This window comes from Solanum dulcamara, chromosome 4 (assembly GCF_947179165.1).
Source record: "Solanum dulcamara chromosome 4, daSolDulc1.2, whole genome shotgun sequence".
In the NCBI taxonomy this organism is placed as follows: Eukaryota; Viridiplantae; Streptophyta; class Magnoliopsida; order Solanales; family Solanaceae; genus Solanum; species Solanum dulcamara.
The window spans coordinates 56,377,470-56,393,112 of record NC_077240.1 but is presented as its reverse complement, the minus strand read 5'-3'; the positions used below and the strand labels follow the sequence as shown (position 1 = coordinate 56,393,112).

Here is a 15,643-nt window from a genome sequence, read left to right as displayed (position 1 = left end):
CAACTGGTGCTGGAAATGCCTCACAGGAAAGGATCTCGAAACAGTCAAATGTCGACAGTAAATAAACGATAAGGAGCAATATCCAAATCAATCCAAGTAAGAGTGTATCTATTCCGATTGAACATAAGTTGAAAGAGGTAACCCATTCTGTACAACAAGAGGTTAAGAATAATAAGGAAAATAAGGGTGAAAATGAGTTGAATCCTATAGCTATAGAAACTGATACTCAGGACAATATAGAAAAAAAATGATGCATGTAATAACAGTACCAAGATTAATCATAACAATTCAGCATCTAACAAGACTCAACTCCCTCATGATCTTACCAAGCTAACATCCAACTTTGTTAAACACAACCCTCAGTATAAACCAAATATCCAAAATTCAAATGACAAACCTCCCACAAAACCAAAATAGCTACCTCAGTTGCAGAGCTCCAAAACAGATTCTGTCCCAGAACCAAGTCCATTCACAATTATACAAACTTATGTGACTAGACTAAGAGTTAACCAAAATAGAACTGAAGCGCCTATTAATATTTCACCTCCTGTCTACACCACAAGACAGGGCCTACCAGCTATAATCTATAAAAAGGAAGACTTTTTTGTGAAACTTGCTTCTAGATGTAAGTATACTTTAATAGGAAAATTCACCAATACAATGCCCAAGATAGAACTTATCAGAAGAAGCTTTATTCAGCAGACTCAACTCACCGGAGGTGTAAAAATTGCTCATTTCAATGCAAGACACATTTACATTGATCTTGATAATGAGGAAGATCATACTTCAGTTTGGAATAAACAGAAAATGTATATTGATGGGCAACTTATGCGACTACAATTGTGGACTCCAACCTTCAGGCCAGAGGAGGAAACTCCTATCGTACCAGTTTGGGTCATACTACCAGAACTACCATGGCATTATTACAATAAAGAATTTATAACCACCTTTTTAGACCCGATTGGTAAAATCCTGTACCTGGATGCAGCATCTCTTAAAAAAACTAGAGGCAGTATTGCAAAAGTAAGGATACAAATGGATATCACCAAGGAAAGGCCTCAACATGTATGGTTAGGAATTGATGAAGAGGATCACAATAAAGGCAAATGGCAAGCTATACAATATGAAAGTTTACCTGAATACTGTTCTTATTGTAAGCATCAAGGGCATACTATGACAAGATGTAATGTCAAGAGGAGAGATGAAGAAAGGAAAGAAGCTGAAGAAGCAAGGAATAATAAAACCAGGAAAGAAGATGACAACCAGGTATGTCCCTTAACCACTGTACAAATGCCTGAGAATAATATATCTTTAACTAATGCAGGTACAAAAGAAAATCAAGCTGGGAGACAAAGACAGCACCAAAATAGGAACAAAAACAAGGAGGAACAACAAGAATGGCAAATTCAGAAAAAACCAAGACAGAAGGAACAACAAAAGAATGTTCAATCAAAGCAGAATCTAGCAAAACAAACAGGTATTGACTTATCTCTCCCATCCCCCCAAGTCCCCATTAATGGCTTAGATGCTGATGCAAATGACACAATGGATGACGACTGCAACCAAAAAAAATGAAGGATTCAGGTATTGACTTATCTCTCCCACACCCCCAAGTCACCATTAATGATTTAGATGCTAACACAAATGACACACTGGATGATGACTGCAATACGACAAAAATCAAGGATTCAGGTATTGACTTATCTCTCCCACACCCCCAAGTCCCTATTATTGGTTTAAATGCTGACACAAATGATACACTTGAGGATGACTGCAATATTACAAAAATGAAGGAGCCAGGTATTGACTTATCTCTCCCACAGCCCCATGGCTCCCCCAATAATTTTAATGTTGAGAATGATGTAGCTGTTGTAGTTTATGGAGGTGAGGATGGGGGAATACAGGAGGAACCCACTAACTTGCAGGAAGGGGTTACCAGGGGGAGGGAAAGTACTTTGGTTGACCCTAGGAAAGACATTAGAGCTCCTGCTACCACAGAGGTAACTACTACAACTGTAACCAGAAAGGAGAGGCACAATGAACACTCACAACAAGAAGAGGACTGCTACACAATGGATAAGGAACCTCCTAATCCGAAAAGACAAAATGAGAGTCCTCAGGCTTTTAACAACAAGTCTACATTAGCCCTTAGTAAGAAGAAAAGGGATGCGTTGAAGAAGAAAATTATCAAAGAAATGCAATCAGGACAACAGAGCTTACATGATGTACTGGTGGTGGAATATGCAGGCATCCATGTGACAGCTTTGCAAATTCAGAAACCGGATACTGGAAAATGTGCCCTTAATAAGGAAATTACTCCACAAGAACTAACAGATGAATATAAAGTCACACATTCTGAGGATGAGGAAGATCCTGACCAATATGATAAGGTTCAAAAAGAAGAGGAGGAAAGGAGGGCTCTTTCTACCAGGGGTCAGCAAGAAAATAGGAAGAAGAAGCAACAGGATGACACAACAAGTTCTGATAATGCTATTTGCAAAAGTGGCATCAAAACAAGGTCCAAATCAAATAAGTCTCAATGATTAATACCATATGTTGGAATGCAAGGAGTATTGATACTCAGGGTTCACTGGATAGACTCCAAAAACTCAAAGACTATCACAATATATCTATGATGGCAATTCTTGAACCATTCTCAAACCAATCACACTTCAATTCCCATAAAATTCAGCTTAATATGGACAGTGCTATTCATAATTCCAACAACAAAATTTGGCTCTTGTGGAATAAAGATGTAGCATGTTCCATTATAGATCAGGATGAGCAGCAGATTACCTGTGAGATCAAACATGTTACATGGCATATTACCTATCTCACAACCTTTGTTTATGCTAAATGTAAAGATCACTTGAGAAGAGATCTTTGGGATAAACTACTGCTATATTCCAGTGTAGACAAACCATGGTGTACCATAGGGGATTTTAATGTAATCACTGGCATTGAAGAGAAGCTGGGGGGCATACCCTACAACATGAACAAAAGTTTTGAATTCATAAGTACTATTAAAGCTTGTGGACTCATAGACTTGGGTTTTCATGGTACAAAGTATACATGGTGTAACAACAGAGATAATGATGCCAGGATTTGGAAGAGACTAGATAGAGCTATGGTAAATGATAAGTGGTTAGACATGATGCCTATGACTACTATTACTCATTTAGCTTCCACTGAATCAGATCATTGCCCTTTATTCATGGAGTGTGCAGAGAGACAGAACAATGCCACTAAGTATTTTAAGTTTCTACACTGCTGGGTTGATAATGATAGCTTCCTTGATGTAGTGAAAACGTGCTGGGGAAAACCTGCTGCAGGAAATCCTATGAGAAGATTTCAGGAAAAAATGAAAAGAGTGCGAAACACTCTGAGTAGGTGGTCAAGACAAGAATATGGTGATATTTTCTCTTCCATCACTGATTTTGAGACAAAAGTTAAAGAGGCTGAGGATGCAATAATCAGTGATAACTCCGAAGATAATAGAACCAAGTTGAACTTGATCAATGCCAAATACATCAGGTATCTAAAGATAGAGCAATCCATCCTCAAACAAAAAACTCAACTCCACTGGTTTAAGGAAGGGGATGCCAACTCCAATTACTTCCATGCTATCATTAGAGGGAGAAGGAGAAGACTGTATATTCACAAAATTGAAGATGATCAGGGTAATAGTATTCAGGGAAATGAGGAAATTGCCAAGGCTGCATGTCATTACTTTGAAAAGATATTTACGACAGACAACAAGAAAATCAATGAAGATTTCCTTAAGTACATACCTAGAAAGGTCAGTGACAATCAAAACCACATGTTGCAAAGGGTACCTACTAAAGAGGAGTTACAGAAAGTGATTTTCTCTATGAGTAGTACTTCTGCTGCAGGTCCTGATGGGATGAGTGACAAGTTTTTCCAGGTATGCTGGGACATTATCAGTGAGGACCTTTTGGAGCTGATTCTGTTTTTCTTTAATGGCCATGACATCCCAAAATACGTCTCCCATGCATGTCTGGTTCTACTCCCAAAAGTTGAACATCCTAACAGATTATCTGAATTCAGACCTATATCTCTCAGCAATTTTATTAGCAAAATAATCTTCAAACTCCTTAGTAGCAGACTGGCTCCCATCCTTCCACATCTTATTTCTGATAATCAGTCTGGATTTGTCCAAGGAAGAAGCATATCTGAGAATATTATGTTGGCTCAAGAAATTATGCATAACATAAACAAACCCAAAATTGGAGATAATGTGGTTATTAAACTTGACATGGCCAAGGCTTATGATAGGGTCTCATGGTCCTTTATCTGTCTTGTCATGAGAAAGATGGGATTTGGGGAAACCTTCATAGACATGGTATGGAGAATAATGTCTAACAATTGGTACTCTGTCATCATAAATAGCAGCAGACATGGTTTTTTCCACTCAACAAGAGGTCTCAAACAGGGAGACCCACTCTCTCCTGCTCTTTTTGTTATTAGTGCAGAGGTGCTGACCAGAATGTTAAACAACCTTCATCAGCACTATCTATACACTGGTTTTCAAATGGAGAAAAGGGGTCCTCAAATTAACCACTTGAGTTTTGCAGATGACATTATTATTTTCACCTCAACTTCCAAGTATTCCCTTCAACTCATCATGAAGACCCTTCAGATGTATGAAGGCATTTCTGGGCAGCTTATTAATAAGGACAAAAGCCAAATCTTAATCCCTACCAATACACTTGATGATATAATGGATATAGTTGTGACCATCATTGGTTATAAATGCACTCATGGGCCTATGACATACTTGGGATGTCCATTGTATATAGGAAGACAAAGGGTCATATATTTCACTGGTATAGTTTCAAAAGTGATTGCTAAAATTCAAGGGTGGAAGACAAAGATGCTAAGCTATGGGGGGAGAGCCAATTTGATCAAATCAGTGCTTCAATCACTTCCTATACATCTGTTATCTGCCATAACCCCTACCAGAACCACTTTGAAACAAATAAAATGCCTTATTGCTGACTTCTTCTGGGGTTGGGATAAGGAGAAAAGGAAGTAACACTGGGCCTCTTGGGAAACCCTTAGCTTACCATATGAGGAGGGAGGTATTGGTGTAAAAAACATGGAAGATATATGCCTGGCAATGCAATACAAACATTGGTGGTTGTTCAGAACTAAGAGATCTTTATGGGGGGATTTCTTGAGAGCTAAATATTGCCAAAGAGCTCACCCTGTCACAAAAAAGTGGCACACAGGCCAATCTCTCATATGGAAGAACATGATGAAGAACAAAGGTGACATAGAACCTCACATTAAGTGGACCTTATGTTCAGGGAACTGTAGTTTCCGGTGGGATGATTGGCTGGGTATTGGCCCTCTAGCCAATCACTATGAATATATTCCAAGATTCAACAACTCCACTGTCTCCATGTTCTTGACAAATGGAAAATGGAATGAAGAGAAAATCAGGCAACAGGCCCCTCAACACATGATACACACAATTCTCAATACTAAAATCATGTACCAACAAAACACATTAGATCAAGCTCAATGGAAGTTGCAATCACATGGAAATTTCACTTGTAAATCAGCTTGGGAAAATGTGAGAAAGAAAAAAAACAAGACATTGACAGATAGGATGACATGGCATACTAACATCCCTTTCAAGGCTTCATTCTTGCTTTGGAGAGCATTGAGACACAAACTGCCAACCAATGATAAACTGATTTCTTTTGGGAGAGAAACTGCAGAGTGCTCATGCTGCTACAGGCCTGGTTTGGACAACATAGACCATATTTTTATCTCTGGAAGCTTTGCTAAACACACCTGGACATATTTCTCCAACTGGGGGGGAATCATGCAGGACCATAACTCCATTAGAGGCATCTTGATGAGATGGTGGACCTACAAACCAAACAATGCTGTACATAAACTCATGTTGCAAGCCCTCCCTATATTTATTTGCTGGAATGTCTGGAAGAACAGGTGTGCAAGTAAATATGGAGGAAAGAAATCTAGTACTACTAGAGTGAAGTTCAATATAATCAAGGAAATATATATGCTTATTACTACAGCTTTTCCATATATCCCATGGCCACCAAATTGGAAGGATCTAATTATTTGGATAGAAAACTGTAAGCATGACATAAAAGTAATCCAGGTTAAATGGCTCAAACCCCCCTAACATAGTTAAACTTAACACTGATGGGAGTGCCATAGGCAACCCAGGAAAAATAGGAGCAGGAGGCATAGTAAGGGATCATAAGGGTAATCTGATATATGCTTTTCCCTCTCCTTTGGGAGTTGGAACCAATAATCAAGCGGAAGTGCAGGCAACCAGTTTTGGCATTAATTGGTGCATTCAACATGGTTATAATAGAGTAATATTGGAAGTAGATTCTGAACTTGTGATCAAGTGGCTGAAGATGGACATCAAACCACCCTGGAACATTCAAAACTACGTTAATGAACTCCAACAACTGGTCCAGCTGCTAGAATTCTTCCAATGCAAACATGTTTTTCGGGAAGCAAATTTTCCAGCTGATACATTATCTAAGTACAGCCATACACTTGATAATACACAACACTTCTACAACCTTTAACAACTTCCACAAGAAACCAAGGGCTACATAAAGCTAGACAAGATAGGAATGGCAAGCTTCAGGAGAAGAAGATTAAAAAGGATCAAACAACCTCCTTGAACATTTTTTATCTCTAATGTTCCTAACTTGGACAAAATCGGTATGACAAAATTGGGAAGAGAAAGATGTAGCTTCGTATACTTGATCTTCTTCATTTAGCTATGTATAAAATGTAGCTTATTTGAATAGGACTAGTGTAGGTATCTTTCTTGTATTCACATGGAAGGGGAGAGTCTCCCTCATTTATGGTTTTTCCTAGTCGCATTGTATCGAGAGGAGTCCTCTCATAGGTTTACTGTTTTTCTAGTATTTAGGAAGCACTTTCTAGTATTGGGGATGAGTTGGCCGACCTTAGTAGGTTTGCAGACTTATGAACCACCTTAATTCGGAGGTAAGGTTATGTCCCCCTCCTTGTATCTTTATATTTTATGTATGATAAGGCTTGGGGGTGCTGCTCAACCCCTGACTGTGCACGAGAGGTGGGAGCCTCGTGTAGGGTCCCTTCCCATAAAAAAAAAAAATAAAAATTCAGGGGAACATCTCAGCATCCATGAGTACACATATAAAACCACGAAATATTCTTTTTCACTTCTTTATTTTCAGGAAAATATATTAGCAGCCAAGAGGAGGCGTTAGAAACAGTAGTGCCTGCCTTATTTTGATTCTTTGTTCAATTCAAGGTATTAACGGAGTAACCCAATGGTCTAACTCTAGAGGATACATATTTGCTTCTTCATTTGATTTAATTCATTTTTGCTGATCAATTCTTTTACTATGAAGGATTCAGATTTTGTGAAGGTGAGTTTGATTCTATCCAAATCTTATTTTGTCATCTAATTTTTTTTATCCCTTTTCCTTCTTGTGTTCACCTATATATTCATAATTCAATCTAGTAAGCATCGATTGTTTATGGTGAGATGCCGATTTAGATCTGCAAAAAAAAAATTGGTTTCTTTTTGCATCTTCCCCTGATTCTTTTCGCTTTATGGATCATCTCTAACAAATATGTGACTCTTTTTGACTTACGAATGTTTGTTCTCATATTTCTGCTTTCTTTGAACTTGTGGTAAAATTGTTTTTTTCTATGTTCAGCCCTAGATTTTGATTATTTTATATCTTATGGAGCTGTTTGTTCTACAATTTTGTATGAACATATACTCGATCAAATTAAATTTTATTTAAGCAAATCATAATGATGTTGCAGGAAAAGAACACCCCCCCCCCCTTGTTTCATAATTTTTATCATTTCTAATTTCATTAAAAGAAAAAAAAAACAAGTCCAAGTCTATTTTTTCTATTTTCAAATTTTTGGAATCGGTCAAAATTATTTAATTTATTTTTCAACTTTGAAATCATTATCAAGGAGGAAAAATTTCACTTTGCAAGAGCATGTATTATTAATTTAATTAATTCATTGATAAATCTTTCCTTTGAAATTTGATAGTAACGTTCAATATGATTGAATTACAAAAGAAAGAGAAAGAGGATGCTAATGGAACCAAAAAGCAGAAAAACACAACGGAGATAAATCTGAAAAGGACCAAGGGGGTACGTAATTAATTCTACATGTTAATTATTATTTAAATTTTATTGTTATCATTCAGTAATTATCTTTGAAATGAATTGGAGTATTAGTGGTCGAATTTAAACTTTGAAAGTGTCATTAATAAAAATAATTTGGTAAAATAAATATTTAATTAGTATTTGTTAGGGGGAGTCCAAAATGCAAAGTGGACAAACAAAGGAGAGCAAAGGGAGTAATTCGAAACTTCCATTCAAAGATGGAAAAGATGCAGATTATCACGTGCAACAAGGAATATGAGAGTATACAATGAAAAGTTCAAATACCGTTGAATTCACCATTATGGTAATATTCGCATCTTCTATTTATCTAATTGTTTCCCTTTTTTTTTTTACTTTGTTTTCAATTTATGGATTGCTCCTAGTTAATTTTGGAAGATTATACTTAATAAGGTTAATGGAAGCTTGTGTATCACCATATAGCTTAGACGCCATTTATCTTTTCTCTTATTTTTTTTCTCCCCTCTCAAACATAGCATATTTTAATTTTACTTTGTTATTCAAAACCTTTTGATATTAAGGTAAGATTTTAATGTCCTGTTAAATTAATTTTTGACTTTGTTTGATTCATTGATCATGGTCTTTTATTATACAATAAATTTTCTATTTTCAGTCACTCGATAAAAATCAAGAGAAAAGTTGTAAGGAGGTGATATAGAATGAGAGACCTAAAGAATATAATGAAAGCATAAATGAAAAGGAGCAAAATGATTCTCGAGAGGAGGAACCACTTGAACAACTACAACAAGAAGAAGACGATATCAACAGTATTTTTAAAATTTTACATTTCACATTTGACTTATATTAATTCTTTTTAATTATTTTGATTTGGAGATGGAGAAGAATCTTAAAATTTTAGATTAGTGGATTCAAAGTATTAATTATTGTCTATGTTTGTCATTTCCTCTCATTTGGTTTTGCATGACTATTAGGTGAGTGGGAGCATAATAATATCACAAGTAACAATAGTCTCCCGGATAATACTGATCATATTTGAAAATACAACATCACCAATATTGGTTCGAAACATCCCACAATTGATGAAAAAGATCAAAACTACTACCGCTTGATGCAAGGTCTACCAAGGAGCACAAAATTCCGCTCCATTATTAACATATACAAGGTGTTTCAAAATATATTGAAAAATGGATTCAGTACATTGATATTGTATATACTTATTTTTGTTCGATCATGAAATTCTTTTATTTTACAGCATACAAAGAGACTCGCATCCCCTGAAGAGGAATATAATTGGAGTCGTCCAAGTACTTTAGAGAATCAGAAATCCAAAGTACACAATGAAAGCAACACAAGAAAGGATCAAGTAAACACTTTCGAGGAGATAGTACCTGACAAACAAAAACAAAATTTATACTGGTACGTAATTAATTAATTTAAACATCTTACAATTGACTTACACTATTAATTATTTTATTTTTCAATTGGTTATGCTTGATTTTCAAGTACTTAAGAAATTTTACATCTCACAATTGACATTCATATAATTGTTAAATTTTTTTGGATGGAGAAGTAGAGTGGATTCTTAGCTTTAAATCAGTGGGTACATAGTACGACCATTCTGATTATCCCATACGATCAATAAAAAATGAACAAATTTTTTTTCTAGGATAGAAAATCCGCGCCTAAATGGCATATGGCGGATTTGTAGGCAAAGGTGCATACTGGAATTAGATTCCAATTGAATATATTTTTTTGAACTTATAATTTATTTCTTTGTGTATTATATCCTCTTATTTGGTTATGCACTATTTTCCAGGTGAGCCTAAGCTCAACAAAGTAACAAGTGAAGATAGTCTTTCGAATAATTCTGATTGTTTTAAACAATAATGACATCAATTGTGGCTCAAAACTTTTGACAAGAGATGAAAATGAAGAAAACTATCGTATCACGCAAGGAATACCTAGAACTTTAAAATTTCATTCCATCAGCGAGCTCTACAAGGTAATTCATGTATACCTTTTGTCTATTATATTTTCTTACGTGAACATTAAATATTGTAGAATAACAACTTGCTCCTTCTTTAGTTTTGATCCTTAGATATTTGACAAAATAAAAGATTAAATTGTTAAACCTATTTTGATTATACCTCATAAAGTTTCCTCGCATTTCCACAGTGTACTACTAGGCTCTCACCTGTTGTTGATGAATATAATTGAAATCTTCTGAGGTGATTACTACTTTTGTCCATAAAATTTTCCTTACAAAAATAATGAATTGGCGTGCATTTTTATTGACAATCAGTTTCGTCACTACTTTATCGAGCATTTTGCGACAAATCATTATTTGTCTTTAAATTTATTTAAGTTTCGATAAGAAATATGTCATTTGTATTCTAAGAAAAGAAATTCATGTAGGATAAGTATGGTTCTCAAGTAGGAATCTAAGAAAAATTATGTAGCTGTACAAATATCCCTACTGTGTACGAAAATAAATAATGAGAAAAGCCACAATTTCTACCTCTATTTTTTGTTGAATAATTTTTCAAAATTATTCTCTACAATTTTGTATTGAGTGAAATATGAATTTCAACAATGCCAACGCATAGTTTTTTGGAATTCATATTTCGAGGACACAATCCTTATGAGTTTTATGCTTTCTTCCATGACTTTTTGTTTCTTAAGTTTGGGTGAGCTAGGGCTTGTCCTAAGCCTCCATCGAAGTTAGTAGAGGCATTCTTAGACCATGGTTATGTAGTTCCGGCTATTCTGATGTTATGTTTTGAGGTTCCTCTTCTATTGAGATTGCTATGATAAGATTTATCTTTCGCATTTATAATTTTCTTCCGATAGTTCTTACTTGCCTTATGTAGGCTATGCTAAGAGGCTTGTTTGGGGTCTCTCGGGATCCTAAGCATCGTATCACGTCTAGGGGGATCGTGACAATTTTCAACTACAAAATTGTAAAAAAGCAAAATTGTCACTACTTTATACATTTAGATTCATATATAAAAGGTAGCTTTTTGTGACGAAATAATGTTTTTTCAATGAAGAAATATATATAAGATTAGATACAAATGACATCGTCACTAATAAAAATAAATAGTTAGTTACACATCACTCGCATGCATTAATAACCTCTTTATTGATGAAAACATACTATTACTCACAAAAAATTATAGTTTCTACGATGAATAAGTTCATCATAAATAATACATTTGGACATGAAAAATCTTTTCGTATTTACTGCAAATCTATTTAACAACGAAACACTAAGTCATTTTTTGTATACATTTAGTTACGTATGTTTTAGAGATGAATGATTGATGAATATTTTTGGTCACAAAAGTTATTTTGTGATGAAATTTGAGTTTTAAGTGACAAAATTAATCGTCACTAACAAGATTAAAAAATTTATTCCCTTATCTACCATTTAAGTCAAGCTTCAAAAATAGATGTAACTGATTCTATGAAATTGCTTGAGAGTTGTTCCGATTCTGCAAAAATAGATGTAATTGATGGTTGGAATACGAGTATAACACATATTGTAGGTCTAGAGGTGAATTCAAGATTTAAAGTTTATGAGTCTGTTCATCAATTTCAAATTAATATACAATAATAACTGAATTAACAGCCAAATATTTAAAAATATATTGAATATTTTAATAAATAAATAGAACTTGAGCAAAAGCTAGTGGGTTTCCATGAACCCAAAGTTGGATCCTCTCTTGATTGTAACGTAGCATTATGTAATACTCGTGCACTATCTTTCTGTAATGTCAAATATTTTGTCTTTTATGTCTGTGAATCTTGGAACAGACTTCTTGTCATATATATTGCTTCCGTGGTAACTAATGTGAAGGAGTTGATTGGTCATAAATTTTTAAAGAAAAAGGTAGAATATTGAAACTTCTGGCCCAAAATAGGTCAATGAAATTTTTGTTGTTATGGATCATCTCAAAAGTAAAACAATTTTTTTTATTACATTATTATTAATTATAGAAAGATATCATTCTTTCTTTAAACTAATGGAGAAAGAAATAATATCACATAAAATCAACACAGATAAAATATTAGATTCTTATATTTTATTTTGAATCCCCACTCTAGAGTATTGTAATGACCTTTTAGTTTATTTTCTCTATTTTATCACGATTCAATTTCTCTAGTCATGATAAAAACTACTCCAACCAACAAATAGGTAAGCCTAACCCATAGCTCGGAGCCAGAAGCAATGGACTATAAAGAGGAAGATAGTCAAAAGAAGGAAGCGAGTCAATAACAATAAAATGAAGTAAGGGAGCAACAATAATACACCCATAAAGAACCATCCCCAAGACCTGGCATCAATCGATATTTGAGCATCTAATAAAAAATAAGAGTACAAAGATTATACAAATATAAAATAGATATAGAAAGTCTTCGAAAGCAAGTAAAGACTAGTCCTAGCCAAAGATAAATGGAAATTGGCAACTCCGGACACCATAAGCTCACCAAATCTCTGAATGCAAGCTGCTCCGAACTAAGTCCAATCACTGGAGATAACCTGTACTATAATTTGTAGGGTGCAGAAGTGTAGTATTAGTACCAAATAAATGATACTTAATAGGCATAGGCCAACTGAGCTCCACAGATAAAGCAAGTATAGATAACATTTAACAAGGTAGATACAACACAAGTAAGTAATCACAAGGTACATAAGGTAGTACAGGATATAAGAGCAAAGAGATATGATACATAGAGAAAAGAACAGAGTCAAGAAACTCCCTTGAAAGTGCAACACAACAACCTATATATAATAATCAGGCACTATAAGAGTCAACTAATCAAGAACGGAATATTGACTGACACCGCTAATCACATAGTCACCTAAGGACTAATGCAACTCAACCTAACAGGGAGTACCAACAATAAATCTAGACTAAGACACCCTGTAGACCAAATATAAATAATAGATAAGATAAGTACAAGTATAATCAAACAATAACCAACCGAACGCCCGTAGCCTCAGAAGGTACAAACAATGAAAAACATACCCTCGACCCCCATAAAATTGGGGGACCAAACAACAAAAAAGTATACTGGTGATAGGAGACGCTAATGAATGCAAGTATATAGTAAAAACTAGTAACATCATCGGTGGCTCTCAAAGATCATGAATAACCAAGGGTATAGATCCACCCCGGCCCTCGGTCTGCCGGATGGAACCCATGTAGATCCATTATTCGATTCAGTGGTGCATAGACTAAGGGGGCCCATAGGGGACACGAGATCCCGTATACACTGTCTGGGCCCAAACTAGGTCTTATATATAATAGATAACATCCCCATTGTAGTACTAGAGAGATATAGCCAAGCCAATGTGGAAAAGGGAGACACCGCACCACATATCAATAAAAACTAACTGTATCCTCGATGCTTCTGATACTGTCAATATAAAAAGAGTATGCCCTTGATGCCTCATAAGTCTCAATACCAGTGTTCAAATAATCCAGGTGGTATGACTCTGTAACATCCCTCAAAATGCTCACAAGTGCCTTAAGAATGCTTTAGATTAGGCCGCTCATGTAACGCCTTATTCTTAATCTTTTTTGGAAAATATGAGTTTGAAATATCGATCAGGGGGTCAAAACCTGTAGGAAAATAGTTTCGGTGGATTTTTAGGATCCGTAGATCGAAAGATAGATTTTTCAAGAAAATGCACAAATCAGTAAGGTGCGCGACAAGTCTGCATCGCAGACCTGGCAAGGTTTTTTTTGGCTGAGTTGTATTTTTAGTAAGGGCATTTTAGACTTTTTCCAAATTGTTAGCTAATGAACCTAGATATTTTTAGGACCTAATTCAACTCTATAAATTAACCTAAACCTCTAATTCTATTCATTCTTCTACAATTCACTTACTCAAATATTTGTCTCTCTACAAAAGACTCTCAAGGACTTCATTGAAGACTTCAAGTAAATTCACTCAAGCTCTCCATCAAAACTGTCAAGTTCTTCTAAATTATTTGGTGTACTCACTTAAGGTATGTGGGTATTGATTCATAGATCCACTTAGACATGTAAGAGTCTGCCTTGGCAAGTAGTCTCCCCCTTTTCTCCTATTTAGGGGCAACATTGGGATTCCATGTTATAGCTCGCATGTTCTTATTGTCGGTTATAGTTCCTATCCCACATATGTATGATCTCTTAAGTATGCTATGATTTTAAATTATTCTTTTTAAATGCTTTGGTCAATATGATTTTCTCATGACTTTACTTATCTCATCTTATCATATGTTTTACTTGACGATTACATTTCATGATTTAATTTATATGTCACACCCTCATACTTAGTACATTCCAATGTACTAATGCATACATTTTTCCTACATTATCTCATAATGTAGGGGTTGAGGTTGAAGATCATATTCATCCACATGGCCAGTTAATCTTTTCTATCCGGCGGTGTTTGTTGTAAGTCCTCATTTATTAGGGACTAGTCATCGATTTGGTTATTATTTCAAAGACTTTTTTTGGTTTCATATTAAGGGTGAACTAGGGACATGTCTTAGCCCCACCCATACTCATGTGTAGAGGCATTTAGTTGGATAATTGTTTCGAGTCTATGTTGTCATATGACATTCTTTATTTACTAATGATGGTTTAGATTCTTTTATGATGTTTCCATTTTTTCTTTACTTTATGTATGCTTATGATATGTACAAGAGGCTTGGTTAGAGTCCTTCGGGGTTTCGATCGCCGTGTTATGACTAGGCCCTAGATCGAGTTATGAAAAACTTGTTATTAGAGTAAGGTGCAAGTGTCCTATGGTGTCCAACATGCCATGTAAAGTAGAGTCTTATTCATGAGTGTGAAGCGCGCCACACTTATGAGTAGGAGGCTATGAGGCATTTTAGGAATTATTACTTCTTTCATGATCCATGTCATGCTATAGAGTTTACCGTAAGACTTATTTTCCCTAACGGTCTTTCTTTGAGATTTTCAGAAAGATGGCTCCAAGAAAACCACCGTCGCCAAGGGGAAACAATGCTAATGAAGCCCAAGCTCCCTTGGCTCCTCAATATAATGGTCCTCTATCAAACCAAGTGACTAATGCAAAGTTTCGAACTGCCATTACTATGCTAGCCCAAGTGGTGATCAACCAAGGGGTTGCGGCTCCTTCTAATATTCCTACTCCGACCTCAAGAGTAAGGGACTTTGCACGAATAAATCCTCTGGAATTTTATGGCTCAAAGGTTGATGAGGATCCCCAAGAGTTCATTCATGAGGTCTATAAGATAGTGAGCATTATGGGAGTGACTTCGGAAGAAAAAGCAGAGTTGGCATCCTATAACTCAAGGGTGTCGCTTAGGTGTGGTACAACCAATGGAAGGATGAAAGAGTGAATGAGGGTCCTATACATTGGAAAAGTTTTAAGGGTGCATTTTGTTGACCGTTTCTTTCTCTTAGAGTTGAGGGAGGCAAAGG

General features: G+C 35.5%; 1 protein-coding gene and 1 long non-coding RNA gene across 8 annotated transcripts; both read left to right on the top strand.

The window, feature by feature from the left end:
- Positions 1–660: 660 nt before the first annotated feature.
- LOC129884257 (uncharacterized) lies at positions 661–1,575 on the top strand. Its single transcript, XM_055958587.1, has one exon. The coding sequence runs from the start codon at positions 661–663 to the stop codon at positions 1,573–1,575; it is 915 nt and encodes a 304-aa protein (XP_055814562.1).
- A 5,749-nt stretch (positions 1,576–7,324) lies between these two features.
- On the top strand, positions 7,325–15,223 carry LOC129887443 (uncharacterized). Of its 7 annotated transcripts, none has more exons than XR_008766387.1 (8): positions 7,325–7,436; positions 8,083–8,186; positions 8,340–8,505; positions 9,152–9,342; positions 9,433–9,596; positions 9,997–10,182; positions 10,356–10,408; positions 15,162–15,223. It is a non-coding gene; the product is annotated as an uncharacterized LOC129887443 (long non-coding RNA). The 7 variants fall into 7 exon arrangements; XR_008766386.1 differs by lacking the exon at positions 15,162–15,223 and adding an exon at positions 14,563–14,776; XR_008766388.1 differs by lacking the exon at positions 15,162–15,223 and adding an exon at positions 8,833–8,986 and having other exon boundaries at positions 10,356–11,016.
- The last annotated feature ends 420 nt before the right edge of the window (positions 15,224–15,643 follow it).